At 45.8% G+C, this 17,057-nt stretch overlaps 1 protein-coding gene across 1 annotated transcript in view; it reads left to right on the top strand.

The window, feature by feature from the left end:
• abca4b (ATP-binding cassette, sub-family A (ABC1), member 4b) overlaps positions 1-17,057 on the top strand; it is a 124,659-nt gene that overhangs the window by 80,280 nt on the left and 27,322 nt on the right. The window contains exons 29-34 of the mRNA XM_041208269.1: positions 1,772-1,896; positions 3,073-3,171; positions 4,297-4,486; positions 13,953-14,047; positions 14,956-14,988; positions 16,733-16,838. Of these exons, the coding sequence (XP_041064203.1) occupies positions 1,772-1,896; positions 3,073-3,171; positions 4,297-4,486; positions 13,953-14,047; positions 14,956-14,988; positions 16,733-16,838 (648 nt within the window). The remainder of the gene's footprint in view (positions 1-1,771; positions 1,897-3,072; positions 3,172-4,296; positions 4,487-13,952; positions 14,048-14,955; positions 14,989-16,732; positions 16,839-17,057) is intronic.

The raw sequence follows: 17,057 nt of genomic DNA on the forward strand, positions 1-17,057 counted from the left end.
AACTGCGCCCGCCAACTGTAACGTTAGACGGGCAGTGTAAAATCCCAGTTAACTGTGCCCGCCAACTGTAACGATAGACGAGCAGTGTAAAATCCCAATTAACTGCGCCGTTAACTGTGACGTTGGATGGGCAGCGTAAAATCCCAGTCAACTGTGCCCGCCAACTGTAATGTTAGACGGGCAGTGTAAAATCCCAGTTAACTGCGCCGTTAACTGTAACATTAGACGGGCAGCGTAAAATCCCAGTTAACTGTGCCCGCCAACTGTAACATTAGACGGGTAGCGTAAAATCCCAGTTAACTGCGCCGTTAACCGTAACGTTAGATGGGTAGCGTAAAATCCCAGTTAACTGCGCCCGCCAACTGTAACGTTAGACGGGCAGTGTAAAATCCCAGTTAACTGCGCCTGCCAACTGTAACGTTAGACAGTCAGTGTAAAATCCCAGTTAACTGTGCCCGCCAACTGTAACGTTAGACGGGTAGCGTAAAATCCCAGTTAACTGCGCCGTTAACTGTAACATTAGACGGGCAGCGTAAAATAACTGTGCCCGCCAACTGTAACGTTAGACGGGCAGTGTAAAATCCCAGTTAACTGCGCCGTTAACTGTAACATTAGACGGGCAGCGTAAAATCCCATTAACTGTGCTGTTAACTGTAACGTTAGACGGGCAGCATAAAATCCCAGTTAACTGCGCGTTAACTGTAACATTAGACGGGCAGCGTAAAATCCCAGTTAACTGCGCCTGCCAACTGTAACATTAGACGGGCAGCGTAAAATCCCAGTTAACTGCGCCATTAACTGTAACGTTAGACGGGCAGCGTAAAATCCCAATTAACTGCTTCGTTAACTGTAACATTAGACGGGCAGCGTCAAATCCCAGTTAACTGCGCCTGCCAACTGTAACATTAGACGGGCAGCGTAAAATCCCAGTTAACTGCGCTGTTAACTGTAACGTTAGACGGGTAGCGTAAAATCCCAGTTAACTGTGCCGTTAACTGTAACATTAGACGGGCAGTGTAAAATCCCAGTTAACTATGCCGTTAACTGTAACATTAGACAGGCAGTGTAAAATCCGCAGTTTTTTTGTTTTTATCTCAGTGTAAAATCCCAGTTAACTGTGCCGTTAACTGTAACATTAGATGGGCAGTGTAAAATCCCAGTTAACTGCGCCGTTAACTGTAACATTAGACAGGCAGTGTAAAATCCCTGTTAACTGCGCCGTTAACTGTAACATTAGACAGGCAGTGTAAAATCCCAGTTAACTGCGCCGTTAACTGTAACATTAGAAGGTCAGTGTAAAATCCCAGTTAACTGCGCTGTTAACTGTAACATTAGACGGGCATTGTAAAATCCCAGTTAACTGCGCCGTTAATTGTAACATTAGACGGGCAGTGTAAAATCCCAGTTAACTGTGCCGTTAACTGTAACATTAGAAGGGCAGTGTAAAATCCCAGTTAACTGTGCCGTTAACTGTAACATTAGAAGGGCAGTGTAAAATCCCAGCTAACTGCGCCGTTAATGGGCTCAGTAGCCCTCTTAATTGTCGGAGGGTGGGATTCCAAGTTTAATGCATGCCCGCCGACCGAAATATAACGCGAGTGCATGATGACATCGGGACACTCACCCGATGTCGCCGCTTTCTCTCTTACGCTTGAGCATGTCGGGCATGTGCCGCACTCCAAGCGAAAAGTTCTGCCCGTAAACTGATATTGTGGAATTCACGGATTTGTAACTGATTCAATACTGAGTTAAACTTCTTCCTTTTTAACAGTTTCTCCTTCCTGCAAACTTTGTGCTGTTGGCTCTGATCTTCTCACTCATAATCCCTCCTTTTGGGGAGTATAAAAGTTTAACAATTCACCCCTGGATGTATGGGAAGCAGTACACCTTCTTCAGGTAGGGTTGTTCAAACAGTTTATGACCCTTTCATGTTTGTTTATAAGATTATGCACGATTTAATTTATAGACAATAACAAATACTGACTGCAGATCGCATCTGTGACATCTTGGTTCAATGTTAGTTCCCTTGCCTGAGTCAAAAACTTGTGGCTTGGTTGACATTTCAGTGCAGTACTTGAGGGAGTGCTGCATTGTCAGAGGTCCTGTCTTTTGGATGAGGTGATAAACCAAGGCCCCACCTGTCCTTTTAGAGTGGGCATAAAAGATCCCATGGCATTGTTTTCAAAGCAGTGCAAGGCAATGCGTGGAGAGTCCTGGCCACTATTCATCCCTCGCCCGTTGTCATTGAAACAAATTAAGTGGCCATTCATCTCCTTGGTGCTTGTGCACAATGGTTACAGTGTAACAACACCGATTGAGCTTGAAGAAGTAATTCATTGTCTGTGAAGCACTTTGGACCAAGCTGAGGTCATGAAAGGCACCTTAAAAATTGCGACACCCATCCCTCAGCTCACTCTGATTTAAAAATCCTAAAACCATTTTTTAAAATCATGCAGAACTGATGATCATAATTGTGTAATTCATGTGATTTAAATTTGAAACATAATTTATAAAATACAAGTAAAATTTTCACAACACTGACACTTTCAGCAATTAACATGTATTATATGTACCTTTTGATTCCTATTCGTGTTTTAATTATTTTTATTGAAAGCACATACAGCCTTCAAAGTGTAACCTGGAACTGAGCCATATTGTAGTTATATTGCAGCAGGGTCCATTGCTTTGTTTTTGTAGGTTGTTTAGGTGCACATGGTGACAATATATAAAATTTAAATCACATTCCCATGGATGTACATGTCTCAGGTTGTTTGCATCAGTGTACCATGGTGAACAGCTTTGGAATTTATTCAACAGCATGGGAAACAGCCCTTAATAAAGCTTCAGACCTACAAAATTCAAACCAGACAATCCAACAACTAAGGAGTATGCACAAACCGGGTACAGTGACGACATGTGACACCTTGGTTTATCCTTATATTTATGTTAAATAAGTCTACATTGTCTTCAACCATTAAGCTTTGGAGAAATGGTCGTGAAAAAAAAACCTTTGTCTTCATCTGCATCGTGTGTACTTGTTAAATAACATTATCCTTCCCTTCATTTTGATAGCAATGAACGTCCATGGAATAAGAAGATGAGTCAGCTAACAGAGGTGTTGGTGAATAAACCTGGATTTGGGACGCGCTGTATGAGGGAGAATCCCATTGTGTAAGAGAGTTAATTCAGTTTTTATTCACTTTGTCACTTGCTTCTTTGATATCATGGGCTGAATTTTCTTGAGATGGCAGAAGTCTTGCTGGGTCAAAAGCAGGAAGCAGAGGGAGGCAGTGGCATAGTGGTAATGTCAATGGACTAGTAATCCAGAGGCCCAGGCTAATGCTCTGGGGACAAGGGTTCAAATCCTACTGCAGTTGCTAGAACTTAAATTCAATTAATAAATCTGGAATTGAAGAGCTAATCTCAGTAATGGTGACCATGAAACCATTGTTCGTAAAAACGCATCTGGTTCACTAATGTCCTTTAGGGAAGGAAATCTGCTGTCTCTACCTGGCCTGGCCTACATGTGACTCCAGACCTACAGCAATGCCTGCTGAAATGCTCTAGCAAGCCACTTGGTTCAAGGTCAATTAGGGATGGGCAAAAAATGCTGGCCTTGTCAATGATGCCCACATCCCATAAAAGAATAAGTCCTTAGAAAGGACTCATGATGGCCAATTAGGAGGTCACCATTGTCCAATTAAGGATGGCAGAATGCCCCCAAGAGCTGCCCATATAATCAGAGGGCCAGCAGCTCAGCAACACCACCACTAACCCTGTGCCTGCAGCGGTAGGGAGAGGGCACATCAATGGCCAGGTGCACTTGAAGAGAGTTCAGGGAAGCCAGGAGCTGGTAGTCAGGCCCTGACAATTGGGGGTATGGTGTTGAGGAGCACTAGCAGTGATGTTCCCTCAGGGATGGCCAGGGTTGCCCTCTGTGGGCAATGGCCATTGAGTGCCCATAGAGGAAGGTGCACCCCCCACCTCCTTGGGAGGCCATCAGGTTTCTCTGGGTGATTTTCCCACTTAGCTACGGGCCATCCCGATGTGAGTAAATACCCACAGAGGTGGAAGTGACCCTTAGTTCATCATTTCAGTGGCTCAGTTGGCCACCCGGTGACCAATCTGCTACTTTACTGCCTCCTAGCCCATCACCAAAGGACCCAGAGCATTCCAGCTCATGTTTCAGGATCAATACTATACTTAAAAACAAGCAATATGTATCTTAATATAAGAAATCCTGTTTCAAGGTTCTGTATGCCCTATGACTATACTCTTGTATTTATTTTAATACAGGGGTTATCCCTGCAGTAATAAGACCTCTAACTGGGAAATCCCTAAGCGGGACCCTGCGATTGTCAACCTACTGCGATCCCCATTATATTCTGGCAGCAATGCCTCACCATCCTGTCAGTGCAGCACAAGAGGTCGGATGATAATGCTCCCTTACTGCCCTGAAGGAGCTGGTGGTCTTCCTCCAGTACAGGTAGTAATCACATTCTTTTCTAATCCCAAATGAATAAATGCATGTGTATGTGCATGTGAGTGCCTGTGTATGTGTGTGTGTCTGTGTGTGTGTATGTGTGTGTGTGTCTGTGTGTGTGTATGTGTGTGTGCGTCTGTGTGTGTGTATCTGTGTGTGTGTGTCTGTGTCTGTGTATCTGTATGTGTGTGTCTGTGTTTCTGGATGTGTGTGTTTGCATGCATGTGTGTGTGACATTATGTGCCAATGTTTGTGTGTGTGTTTCTGTGTTTGTATGTATGTGTGTGTGTCTATGTTTGTATCTGTGCGTGTGTCATTATGTGCCAATGTTTGTGTGTGTACCTGTTTCTGTGTGTGTGTGTGCCTGTGCGCGTATCTGGGTGTGTTGTGTGTGTCTGGGTGTCTGCGCCTGGGTGTGTATCTGGGTGTGTATGAATGTGGCAGCGTTGAAAGCAGTGTCAGAATATCTGAGTGAAACACTGTTCAATGTTAACTCTGCTACCAAAGAAAATGGAAAAGGACAATAGTGACAAATTCAATTTGTTTTGTAGAATACAAAAGTAAAAATACTGCAGATGCTGGAAATCTGAAATAAACACAAAAATACCGGAAATATTCAGCAAGTCAGGGGCACCTGTGGCAAGAATCAGAGTTAATGTCTCAGGTTGAGATGACCTCACATCAGACCTTTCATCCATTCTGGGGACAGATCATCTTGACCTGAAGCTTCGACCAGGATTTTCCGTGCCCACTGGCGTTGGACGTGCTCGGTGGGCGTGAGCAGACAAAATGGCGAGAAGGCCAAAAATCGGTTTCATGACATTGAGAAACCAATTTGTGATTGTCCGCTCTGCCCGCTGATGGCGGGACGCATTTCCTGTCACCGGTTGTCAATCACCTCATTGTAACACTTCTGCATATTATTATAAGGCCAGAATCATCCCCACACTCCACACCCCCACCCCCTCCTCCTGCTGGATCGTCTGCCCACTCATGCCAATGTGTTTCACAACAGCATATAAAGCAGCACTTGGCGGGCTGCACTTTGAGTGGAACTCAGAGTCGAGTACACGTTGTGGAGTGCTCGCCTGGGCCACCTGTTGGTCTTCAAGGTTGAGGAGTGTGGCAGTGGGTGGGGGGTGGTCAAGGGCTACCCTGCAGTTAAGGTGACTTGAAGGGGAGGGAGGGGCAAGGGCTGCCCTGTGGTCGAAGGTGGCGCAAAACTACATGGCTTACATAGAGCAAAGAGGATGGAGGAGAGCACGACTGAGGCCCCTGTCTGTGCAGAGGAGCATCCTCTGGAAGAAGGGGCTCCAGCACACACTGCCAAAGAGCCACAGTGAGCTGTCGTTGGTCAGCGCCTAGCTAGGCCCAGGGTCTATAATCGCTGCCTTCCAATCCTGCAGATAACCGAAAACCAGTGCGCATGTTCAGGGAACTAACTGGGCAGTCACATCTGCCACCTGCTGCAGGATTTGGTGCCACGGGGACATGGAGGGCATCCACTGCCAGTGGCCATGAAAGTGACCACGGTACTCAGTTTCTACGCCAGTGGCTCTTCTCAGGGCTCTACAGGAGACCTCTGTGGGATACCACAAGCCTCCACCCACAAATGCATCCATGAGGTCACAGTGCCATCTTCACTAGGGCACACAACTCTGCATTTCACTCAGGGCCAGGGTGCAACAGCGGTTGGACTTGCTGAGATCTCGGGTTTCCCACAGGTGTAGGCGCCATCAACTGCCCTCACATGGCGCTCAGATCTCCATCACAACACAGGGTCAACTACATCATCCGCAAGGGATCCCATTGGCTGAATTTGCAGCTGGTGTGCAGCCACCAGAAATGCATCCTGCAGGTCTGTGCACAGTTTCCAGGGAGTGTGCACGACTCCTACATCCTTAGTTGGTCACAGATCCCTGATGTATTCCAGGGCCCAAAGAAGCTGCAGGGTTGGCTCCTCGGGGCCAAGGGCTACCCACAGAGACCATGGCTGATGATACACATGTGGGCGGCCTCAGGCTGCAGTAGAGCAAAGGTACATCGAGGTTCATGCTACAACTCTAACTTGGTGGAGCAAACAACCAGGATGCTGAAAATGAGCTTCTGGTGGCTGGACCGGTCTGGTGGAGCCCTGCAATACAATCCACAGAGGGTGTCACGCATCGTTGTCGTCTGCTGCACCATTTACAACCTGGCGCTGCAATGGAGAGAGGAACTGGCTGAGGAGGAGATGGAAGAGTTGGACGCCTCCTCCGATGAGGAGGACGCTGACAGAGATGAGGGTGAGGAGGTCCTCGAAGGCGATGATGACGGGGATGAGGCCCTCGCACTGGCCAGACGAGACAGGCATGCTCAGGAGGCCCTCATAGCTTCTAGGTTTGTGGAAGATGATGATGACATGCAGTGAGGAGATACCATAGTTCCTCACATTGCATCTATGAATGTTTGACTCCAGTCTGGCTTATCACAACACACATACCCTCTGTGATAATGTTCCTGTCATGGAGATGCAGTGGAGGCCCTAATAGTCGCTTGATTGAAGGAGGACGATGACAACATGCAGTGAGGATACTCCATAAAGCTTCAAATGGCCTGAAATGCGTGGCTCCTGTCTGGCTGAGGGCCGCTCGCCTGTGCTCTGTGATCAGGGTCATACCATAGAAACTCAGCCATGAAACTTTAGAAGCACCTGATCCTTTGTCCACCTTCAGCATCTGACCCCTTCAGGAGCACAGCGACACTGGTCACAGATGCTGAAGAGATGGGGACCAGCCCCTCCTTAAAGGTGCTGAGAGCACACAGAGAGAATGATGGAACTCTGTGACACATGCCCACAACATTCTGACAGCAATGACCAGCACTATCAAGGTGCAGGCATCACTAATGTGTCCAGGGAGTGTGAGGCCTGACCATCACTTTGGTCTGAAGGCTGCACAGAGCACAGGGAAGAGGCCCTGCCCTGAGACATCTGCCTTTATTTTGTGCAGAAAGGTTTCACATCTGAGTGACACAAACACCACTCATCAGAACAAGGAGTCATAGGCAGGGAGACATTCTTGGGAGTTTATTGACAATAGGGAACATTGAGCATAAGCAGCTAACACCCGTGCCCAGGCTGTGCAACTACATCTTCTTCACCTTCCTAACTCTACTGCTATGTCTTGATGCTCCTCGGCCATCCACAGTGGAGGTGGAGGCAGCCTGCTGACTGCAACGCCCTGTCTGTGATGACCTTGGCGGTCATCCTCATGAGAGCCGAGAGTTGGAGGGCCCCCGTCTGCTTTCGGGGTCCTGCTGTGGAGCTGAAGCTGCTGGGGTCACAGGAAGAGGCTCAGATGAGCCGGACATTCCCAGAGTCACCCGGATGGGTGGCACACCTGCTGATCCTCTTCCCTGTGGGTGCCCAAGGGCCCCTTGGTGATTCCTTGAGGAGAAGGGGTAGCTGTAGTGAGATCGACCTGCCCTGCACCCCTCTCACATACGCACTGTTGGAGGTCAACTATGGCGTCAGCCCACGCAGCAGTGCAGGAGTGACGTCCTGGACCGAGGTCTCCATAGTGACCGCCATCCTACCAGTGTTGACCTCACTGCATTGACATGCTGCCACTATCACCTCAGCTTGAATAGGGATGGACACGTCCATCGTGCCTTGCAATCTTTGGAGTGCAGCGGACATCCCTTCCTGATGTTCCCGAGCTTGCCTTTGCAGCTCCCACAACTGTGACATGACCAAGTCCAGAGGCTCATCATCTGACTTGGACTCAGCAAATTTCTGGCCTCCAGCAGTCCTCCGAATGCCGGACACCTGGGATGTCCCTGCTGCTGCCTGCTGTGGATCAGACAGTGTGATGTGCTCACCAGATTGTGGTCCTGAGGCTACTCTAAAGCTAGGTCCCACCGAGGTTTGTGTCTCTGTGCTGGTGGAGGGAGTGGGTGAGCGCTGTGACGGGACTTCAGGGAGAGTGCCTTCAGATTCCTCTTCAGTGGTTTCCTCGGGGCTTGATTAGAGGCCCTGGGTCATGGGCTCTGTCAGCTGTTTCCCAGATGTGCCTGTGGAAGCAAGGGGAGATAATTAGTGCATGGCAATGGCCTGTGAAAGAGAACATCACTCACGGCATGGTTGTCTGATGGATGTTGCACTGCTGGATCGTCACTTGGTAGAGCAGTGCCAACCACACTGTCAGAATAGGACCGGTCCAGATCGTCACTGGCCAGCTGGATGGCTGCATTTTCAAAGTCCATGAGGGCCTTGATTTCAGGCATTCCTCCGCTGGTCTGCGACCTCTCCCTGTTGTTCTGTGCCAGCTTGTCCTGCATGAATAGAGATGGAGAAAGTGTAGTCAGGACACCTGCCAGGCCAGATGATAAGTATGCCTGGCCTGTGTGGGTGCTGAGTGATCCTATAGACGGGATGAGAACAATGACAGTGTGTGTGAGAGAGTGAATGGCGATGTCTCTTGCACTGGCAGTGAGTGAGGGCCCTGTGGATGTGTGATGGGTTTGTGAGTGTGTGAGTTGAGAGTGATGAGAATAGTGACTTACGCTGGTGGCACAGAGGAGATCATTCATCCTCTTGCAGCACTGGGTGGCTGTCCTCTTCTGAAGGTAAATTGGTAAATGGAGTGCAGCTGACTAACTGAGTGAAGACTTGGAGTTTGGTGAGAGGAGAGCTGGGAGAAGGAGTTGTTCGTTTCCTCTTTCTATCTTTCTCACCCCATAGAAATTGGTTCTCGCTCTACTACAGGGAAAGGAGCTGGTGTTTGGTGAGTATCCGGTAAGTGAGTAAGTTCTATTCTATCCCTAAGGTTTAAAATAGTACTCAAATTGGTGGTAAAGTTAATAAAATATATAAGGAAACAACATTAAATAAGTGATTAACAGAATTAAGTAATTATTTAAAACACATTAAGGATGGCAGGGCATGTGATGTGTCAAGGCTGCAGCATGTGGGAGCTCCTGGATAATGTTGTGACCCAGGGCAAACACAAGTGCAGTAAGTGTTTGTGGCTTGAGGAACTTCGGCTCTGAGTCATTGAGTTGGAGGCTGAGCTGCAGACTCTGCAACACATCAGGGAGGGGGAAAGTTACCTGGATGCTTTATACCAGGAGGCAGTCACACCACTAAGGATAGGGTCATCTGATTTGGTCAGTGACCAGGGACAGGAGGGTGTGACTGCGAGTGAGGTAGGTAAGGGGACCCAGAGGGCAGGAGTGGAGAAGTGTGAGCCTCTGCAATTGTCCAACAGGTTTGAGGTTCTCTCAGTTTGTTTGGATGAGAGTGGGGGCTGCAGGAAAGATGAGCAAACTGCTCATGGCAGTCGTGGTATAGGAAGCCATCCAAATGGGAATCGCAGAAAAGAAGGTAGTGGTAGTAGGGGACAGTATAGTGAGAGGGATTGACACTGAGCTCTGTAGCAAAGGGCCAGAGTCCATAAGGCTGTGTTGCCTGCCTGGTGCCAGGGTTCGGGATATCTGCTCAGGGCTGGAAAGGAACTTGCAGTGGCAAGGAGAGGGTCCATGTAGGTGCCAATGACATAGGTAGAATGAGGTAGGAGGCTCTGCATAGTCAGTATGACAAGCTTGGCACCAAATTAAGAAGCAGAACCTTAAAGATAATAATTTCTGGATTATTACTTGAGCCACATGCAAATTGGCATAGGACAAATTAGATTAGAGAAATGAATGCGTGACTCAAAGACTGGTGTGGGAGAAGTGAGGTCCAGTTTGTGGGGCACTGGCACCAGTATTGGGGAAAGTGGGATCTGTACCATTGGGATGGTCTACACCTGAACCATGCTCGGGATGGTGTCCTCATGAACCGCATAACTAGGGAAGTAGAGAGGATTTTAAACTGAATAGTGGGGGCAAGGGAAGTTGTGGTAAACCAAAGAGTACAGACAAGGCAAGAAAAATAGGTATTAATATGGGAAATGGTATACAGACTGTGACAAGAAGGGACAGAGAGTACAATTCTCAGAGTAAATCAGCAGCTAAGGCTAGACGCTACAAAAATAATAAAAGGACAAAACTAAAGGCTCTGTATCTAAATGCACGTAGCATTAGAAAACAAAACAGATGAACTGATTGCGCAAATAGAAATAAATAAGTATGATTTGATTGCCATTACAGAGACATGGTTACAGGATGACATAGTTTGGGACCTGAATATTGAAGTGTATGTAACATTTAGGAAGGACAGGAAGTTAGGAAAAGGTGGAGGGGTGGCTCTGTTAATTAATGATGGTATTAACACATTGGAGAGGGATGACCTAACATCAGGAAACCAGGATGTAGAAGCGGTTTGTGTAGATATGAGGAATGATAAAGGTGAGAAGTCACTTGTGGGAGTGGTGTACAGCCCCTTCTAATTGTAACTACACAGTAGGTCCGAGTATAAAAGAAGTGATAATGGGAGCTTACCAGAAAGGTACAGCAATAATCACCGGGAATTTTAATCTACATATAGACTGGAAAAATCAGATGGGCAAAGGTAGCGCAGCTGAGAATGTTTTCTGGATAGTTTCTTGGGAGGTTCCGGAGCCAACCAGAGAGCAGGTTATACTAGACCTGGTATTGAGCAACAAGATAGGATTAATTAATAACCTCCTAGTGAAGGCATCCTTGGGTAGCAGCGATCATAATATGATTGAATTTTATATTCATTTTGAGGGAGAAACGAGTGCATCCAAGACTAGTACTTTAAACTTAAATAAGGGCAATTATGAGGGCACAAAAGCAGAATTTGTGAAAGTGAAATGGCAAATGAGGTTAAGAGTTGGGTTATTAGAAGTTCGGTGGCAGACATTTAAAGAGATATTTCAGAATATATACATTCCAATGAGAAAGAAAAATTCCAAGCGGAGGGCCCACCATCCGTGCCTAACTTAAAAAGTTAAAGATCATGTCAAATTTAAAGAAAAAGCATATAATTACACAAAGAAATGTGGCAGGTCAGAAGATTGGAAAGAATATAAAGAACAGCAAAGAATTAATAAAAATATTAATAAGGAGGGAAAAATTAGAGAATGAGAGCAAGCTAGCTAGCAATATAAAGTAAGAGTTTATATAGATATTTAAATAAGGAAAGAGTTAACAAACTGACCATTGGTCCTATAGAAAGTGCATCTGGGGAATTGAGAATGGAAAGTGTGGAGATGGCAGATGAATTAAACTTCATTTTGCTTCGGTTTTCACTATAGAGGACCCAAGTAACATTGCGGAAATAGCTATAAATTAGGAAATAGAAGGAAGGGAGGAACTTGGGAAAATTACACATCACCAGGGAAGTGGTACTGAGCAAATTGTTGGAGCTGCGGGCTGACAGATCCCCAGGTCCTGATGGACTTCACCCTAAAGTCTTGGAAGACGTGGCTAGTGAGATAGTTGATGCGCTAGTTTTAATTTTCCAAAATTCCCTAGATCCGGGGAAGGTTCAATTAGATTGGAAAATAGCAAATATAACTCCTTTATTCAAAAAGGGAGGGAGACAGAAAGCAGGAAACTATAGGCCAGTTAGCCTAACATCTGTCATAGAGAAAATGTGAGCAGCTATTATTAAAGATGTTATAGCTGGGCATTTAGAAAGATTCAAGGCAATCAAGCAGGGTCAATGTGGTTTTGTAAAAGTGAAATTATGTTTAACCAATTTATTGGTGTTCTTTGAAAGAATAACATGTGCTGCGAATAAAGGGGAACCGGTGGATGTACTATACTCAGATTTCCAGAAGCCATTTGATAAAGTGCCACATCAAAGGTTATTGCAGATAATAAAAGCTCATGTTGTAGGGAGTAGCATATTAGCATGGATAGAAGATTAGCTAGCTGACAGGGAGCAGAGAGTTGGCATAAATGGGTCTATTTCTGGTTGGCAGGATGTGACGAGTGGTGTGCCACAGGGATCAGTGCTGGGGCCTCAACTGTTTACAATTTATATAAATGAATTAGATGAAGGGACTGAAGGGATGGTGGCTAAATTTGCTGACAACACAAAGATAGGTAGGAAAGTAAATTGTGAAGAGGACATAATGAGGCTACAAAGTGACATGGATGGGTTAAGGGAGTGGGCAAAGATCTGGCAAATGGAGTATAATGTGGGAAAATGTGGAATTGTTCATTTTGGTAGGAAGAATAAAAAAGAAGCTTTTTATCTAAATGGTGAGAGATGGCAGAGCTCTGAGATTCAGAGGGATCTGGGTGTTCTACTGCATGAATCACAAAAGGTTAGTATGCAGGTACAGCAGGGAATTAGGAAAGCTAATAGAATGTTATCATTTATTGTGAGAGGAATTGATTACAAAAGTAGGGAGGTTATTCTTCAGTTGTACAGGGCATAGGTGAGACCACATCTGGAGTATTGTGTACAGCACTGATCTCCTTATTTAAAGAAAGATGTAACTGCATTAGAAGCAGTTCAGCGAAGGTTTACTAGACTAATACCTGGAATGGGCGGGTTGTCTTATGAGGAAAGGCTGGACAGGTTAGGCTTGTATCCATTGGAATTTAAAGGAGTAAGAGGTGACTTAATTGAAATCTTTAAGATCCTGAGGGGTATTGACAGGCTGGATGTGGAGAGGAAGTTTCCTCTTGTGGGAGAATCTAGAACTAGGGGCCACTGTTTAAAAATAAAGGGTTGCTCATTTAAGATAGAGATGAGGAGAATTTTTTTCTCTCAGAGGGTAGTGAGTCTCTGGGGCTCTCTTCCTCAAAAGGTGGTGGAAGCAGAGTATTTGAATGTTTTTAAGGCAAAGCTAGATAGATTCTTGATTACCAAGGAGGTGAAAGGTTATCGGGGAGAGGCACAAATGTGGGGTTGAGATTACATTCAGATCAGCCATGACTGGTGGAGCAGGCTTGAGGATACAAGTGGCCCACTCCTGCTCCTAATTCATATGTTCATATGACCACTGCTGCCACTGCCTCCCAAGCCTGGTTAGTCATGCCGCTGCCCATCCTGCGGCCAGAGCGGGGGTAGAGGACCTCACGGCAGGCCTCCAAGGTGTCCAAAAGGCCTTCCAGTGACATGTCATTAAACCTAGGACTGCAGTCTTTTCGCTTTTTGTGGACATCTTCCCAGCAGTAGTCGTGGGCTGGAAGCACTGAGATGTGTGTGCGCGGCTGGATTTTTAAATATAGCTCCCGGCATGATGAAGTGGTGAGGTGATGGCTTGGTGGGTAAATGAGGGTGTTTCCCGGGAATGCATAATTAATGCAGTGAGTTTGGGACAATACGGTGTGAAATACCACCATTGCGGCCAACAGGTTAAATGCATCAGCCCATTACCGCACTTAGTGCAAATCTGGGATGATTCCACCCATTAACTCTGTTTCTCACCACAGATGCTGCCTGACCTGCTGAGTATTTCCAGCATTCTTTGTTTACATTTGTTTAATAGAAACCTGTTAAATTTTTAAACTATAAAGCCAATTCTTACTCTTCTGACAAAATGAGTTGCTTTCTCCATTACAGAGAATCCAGCGTACAACGGACATCCTGCAGAACCTTACCAAAAGGAACATATCAGATTTCCTGGTCAAAACATACCCCAAACTGATAAAAAGCAGGTAGGGCCCATGGTATACATGTCTCCACATTCAGCACCAAAATTCACAAATAGATACAAAAAAAACTTTAAGTAACACAATGGTCCAGATGTCGGGACCTGCGATGAAGTGACGGTGCTTGACACTGACCTCACAAAGCCGCCCACAAAGATTTAGTGATCCCTGTGACGTGGATTTCCCTCTTCCCGATGTTAGTTTGATTCCAGCGGCAAGGCAAGGAGATCTTCAGATATCCTGTTATAGTAATGTCATCAAGCAGGCTAAACAGCCAATCACGTTGAAGAGTTCTCAGAAACAACAGCCAAGAAGGAAAATGCATTGATTATCATTCATTCATTCATAAATTTTAAAGTTGGTGAAAAAAAGTTTGGGAATAAGGTAGGAACTGAAAGAGCACAATTTTTTAAAAAGCAAATGTTATTTTATTAAAAACATATGAATTTTTATCACAATCTAGAAATTAGGTTTTGCACCAATATAAAAGTAGCTTTATTCGGGCTGGAGAGGTTGATCAGCAGTAGTCATGACTTAGGACACCGTTAAATCCCAGCTACACCTCGTTCAGCAAGAGGTAACTTCACAGGGTTATTTTTTACAACAATACTACAAAATAAAAGGGAAAGTTCACATTAGTTCAACTGATTTCTTAGCATTGCCACCAGCTGGAACTTAGCTACGTACCCTGTAGGGGAGCAAGTTCTGGATTTCCGTCTACCTACCCACATGTGCAGGCAGCAAGACGTTGCTGCCAGTTTCATAGTTGCCAATGCTGGCAGTTTCGCAGCTATTATAACTGCAAAACCTGGGTCATTATTAACTGCAATACAATTATCAATCTGAAAATTGGTTTTGAAAATGATTCCTAACAAGTTGTGAGGATTAACCTTTCTTTTTTTTAATAATTTCAGCATGAAGAGCAAATACTGGGTTAACGAACAAAGGTATTGATTTGTCTTCTTCACACATTGCAAATTCCAGCCGGCTGGTTTGTTCATAACGTAAATGGTTAGAAGTGGACTGCCTTGTGAATGTGTTACACGCACAACATTATTTCTGAGTTTGTTTAACGTTGTTTAGAGTTGCCTGATGATTAAGAAAACTCGCAATGCATCGATGTTTCATGATTATGGCCTGGAAATTATTCTGTGCGATATCAATCTGAGCATTTAAAATGTTCTGATCAAATTTCTGTGCTATTTTAATGGAGCCATTCATCTATTAATTTTCATTGCACAGCATAGTTTCCGTGCATAGTTTCCAAATTGCACCCCTAATATATTCAATAGTAAGCAAAGAATGCAAAAAAAAAACCACAGAACCCGGAAACCTGAAATAAAATCAGAAAATCCTGGAGACGCTCAGCAGTTGAGGCAGCACTTGCAGAGAGAACAGAGGAATTGGCAAAGCAGCTACACCCAAACCATCAAATTCTCAGCTTACCCCGCAGATGTGATCGAGCTGCAGAGTTCTGCCAGTAAATTTCTGGTTTTGTTATAAATTTACTAGTACCCAGTTATGGGAAAATTGACCCCTGTGCTATGAATTGATACGGTGGAGAGATAAGAGGCAGAGTGGGTATAAAGGACATCTTTTTTATTCATTCTGAGGATGTGGGCATCATTGGCAAAGCCAAAATTTGCAGCCCATTCCGGACTACCCTTGAGAAGGTGGTGGTAAACTGTTTTCTTGAACCACGGTGGTCTGAGTGGTTAAGGTACTTTGACAGCGTTGTTAGAGAGGGAGTTCCAAGATTTACGCTCAGAAAAGATAAACAACATTCTGTTTCTATGTCTGCACAGTGTTTGACTTCGAGGAGAACTTGTAGTTGGAGGGCGTTCCCAGGCTGCCCTTGTCATTCGGGGTAGTGCAGCTTTGGGAAGTGTGGTTGAGGGAGTCTTGGCAAGTTGCTGCAGTGCCTCCTGTAGGGAGTACAGTCTGCAGACACAGGAACCTTCCCGGCTCCACAGAGGCGGGACTGGGAACAAACGCAGAAAATAGCATGTCGGGTTGGCTACTTGGTGCATTCCCTCTTCCGAGCGACCTGGCCTGAAGCAGGGTCAGTGCGGCTGCAGTTACCTGCCTGGCAGTGACAATTAGCCAGCTAGGCCAATTAAGGAGCCAACTGGGGGAAGGTTGATGACACCGCTGGGATCTTCTTGACATTGAACCCCGCTAAGGCCAGAGCCTAGCAGCTAACTGGAGGTGGCCCCCCAGTGCTAGGCCAGGGGGCTATCAATGCCTCCTGACTACCCCCAGCACTCTCCCACTGGGATGCGATGGCCATAGCTGCCACCACAATCCATCCTGTTAAATTTTCAGAATGCTGCAGAGAGAGCCTCCATTTTGAGGTGCCCCCGCTGTCTCCTACCTGCTTCAGCAGTATCCGTCCAGAATTTAGGGGCCTCCGATTGGGCCTACCGCCTCAGGCAGCCACCCACCATCCTCAACTGGAGGGCAAATGCAGAGGCAGCTACTTAATTGGCCAAGAACATTGCCCGTAGGAGCCAAGAACACTGCCCGTAGGAACTCCTGCAGCACTGTCCTGCTCTATGATCGGCCTCCAACAACTAAAGAGTTTACTTCTTGATTCAGGGAGAGAAACAATTTGAAAATATTTAATGAAATTGCTTGTATTTTAGAGAATGAGAGGTACAAACTGTCAGCTCGGTGTTCTGCTGTTTCTAGGTATGGTGGGATCTCAATCGGGGGAAAGCTTCCAGTTTTACACCTCGACCTTAAACAGATCGATACCTTTTTCACTCAGTTGGGCCGGATGTTCAATATCACTGGGGTAGGTCACAGATGCATTAGTTTTCTATCATTTGCAAACTAGGTTTCCTTTCAAACTGACCTGATTGTTTAATTGTGTTCTGCTTTACTGCTATACCTAAATGAGGAAACTTGTGACTGAACAAAGGTTAGCAGCATAGAATGACACCATTCAGCCCATCATGTTTGCCAGCTCAGTTGCTGGAGCAACCTGCCCTGCTTCCTTCCCATAGCCCTACAT

Source organism: Carcharodon carcharias, chromosome 16 (genome assembly GCF_017639515.1).
Source record: "Carcharodon carcharias isolate sCarCar2 chromosome 16, sCarCar2.pri, whole genome shotgun sequence".
Taxonomy (NCBI): Eukaryota; Metazoa; Chordata; class Chondrichthyes; order Lamniformes; family Lamnidae; genus Carcharodon; species Carcharodon carcharias.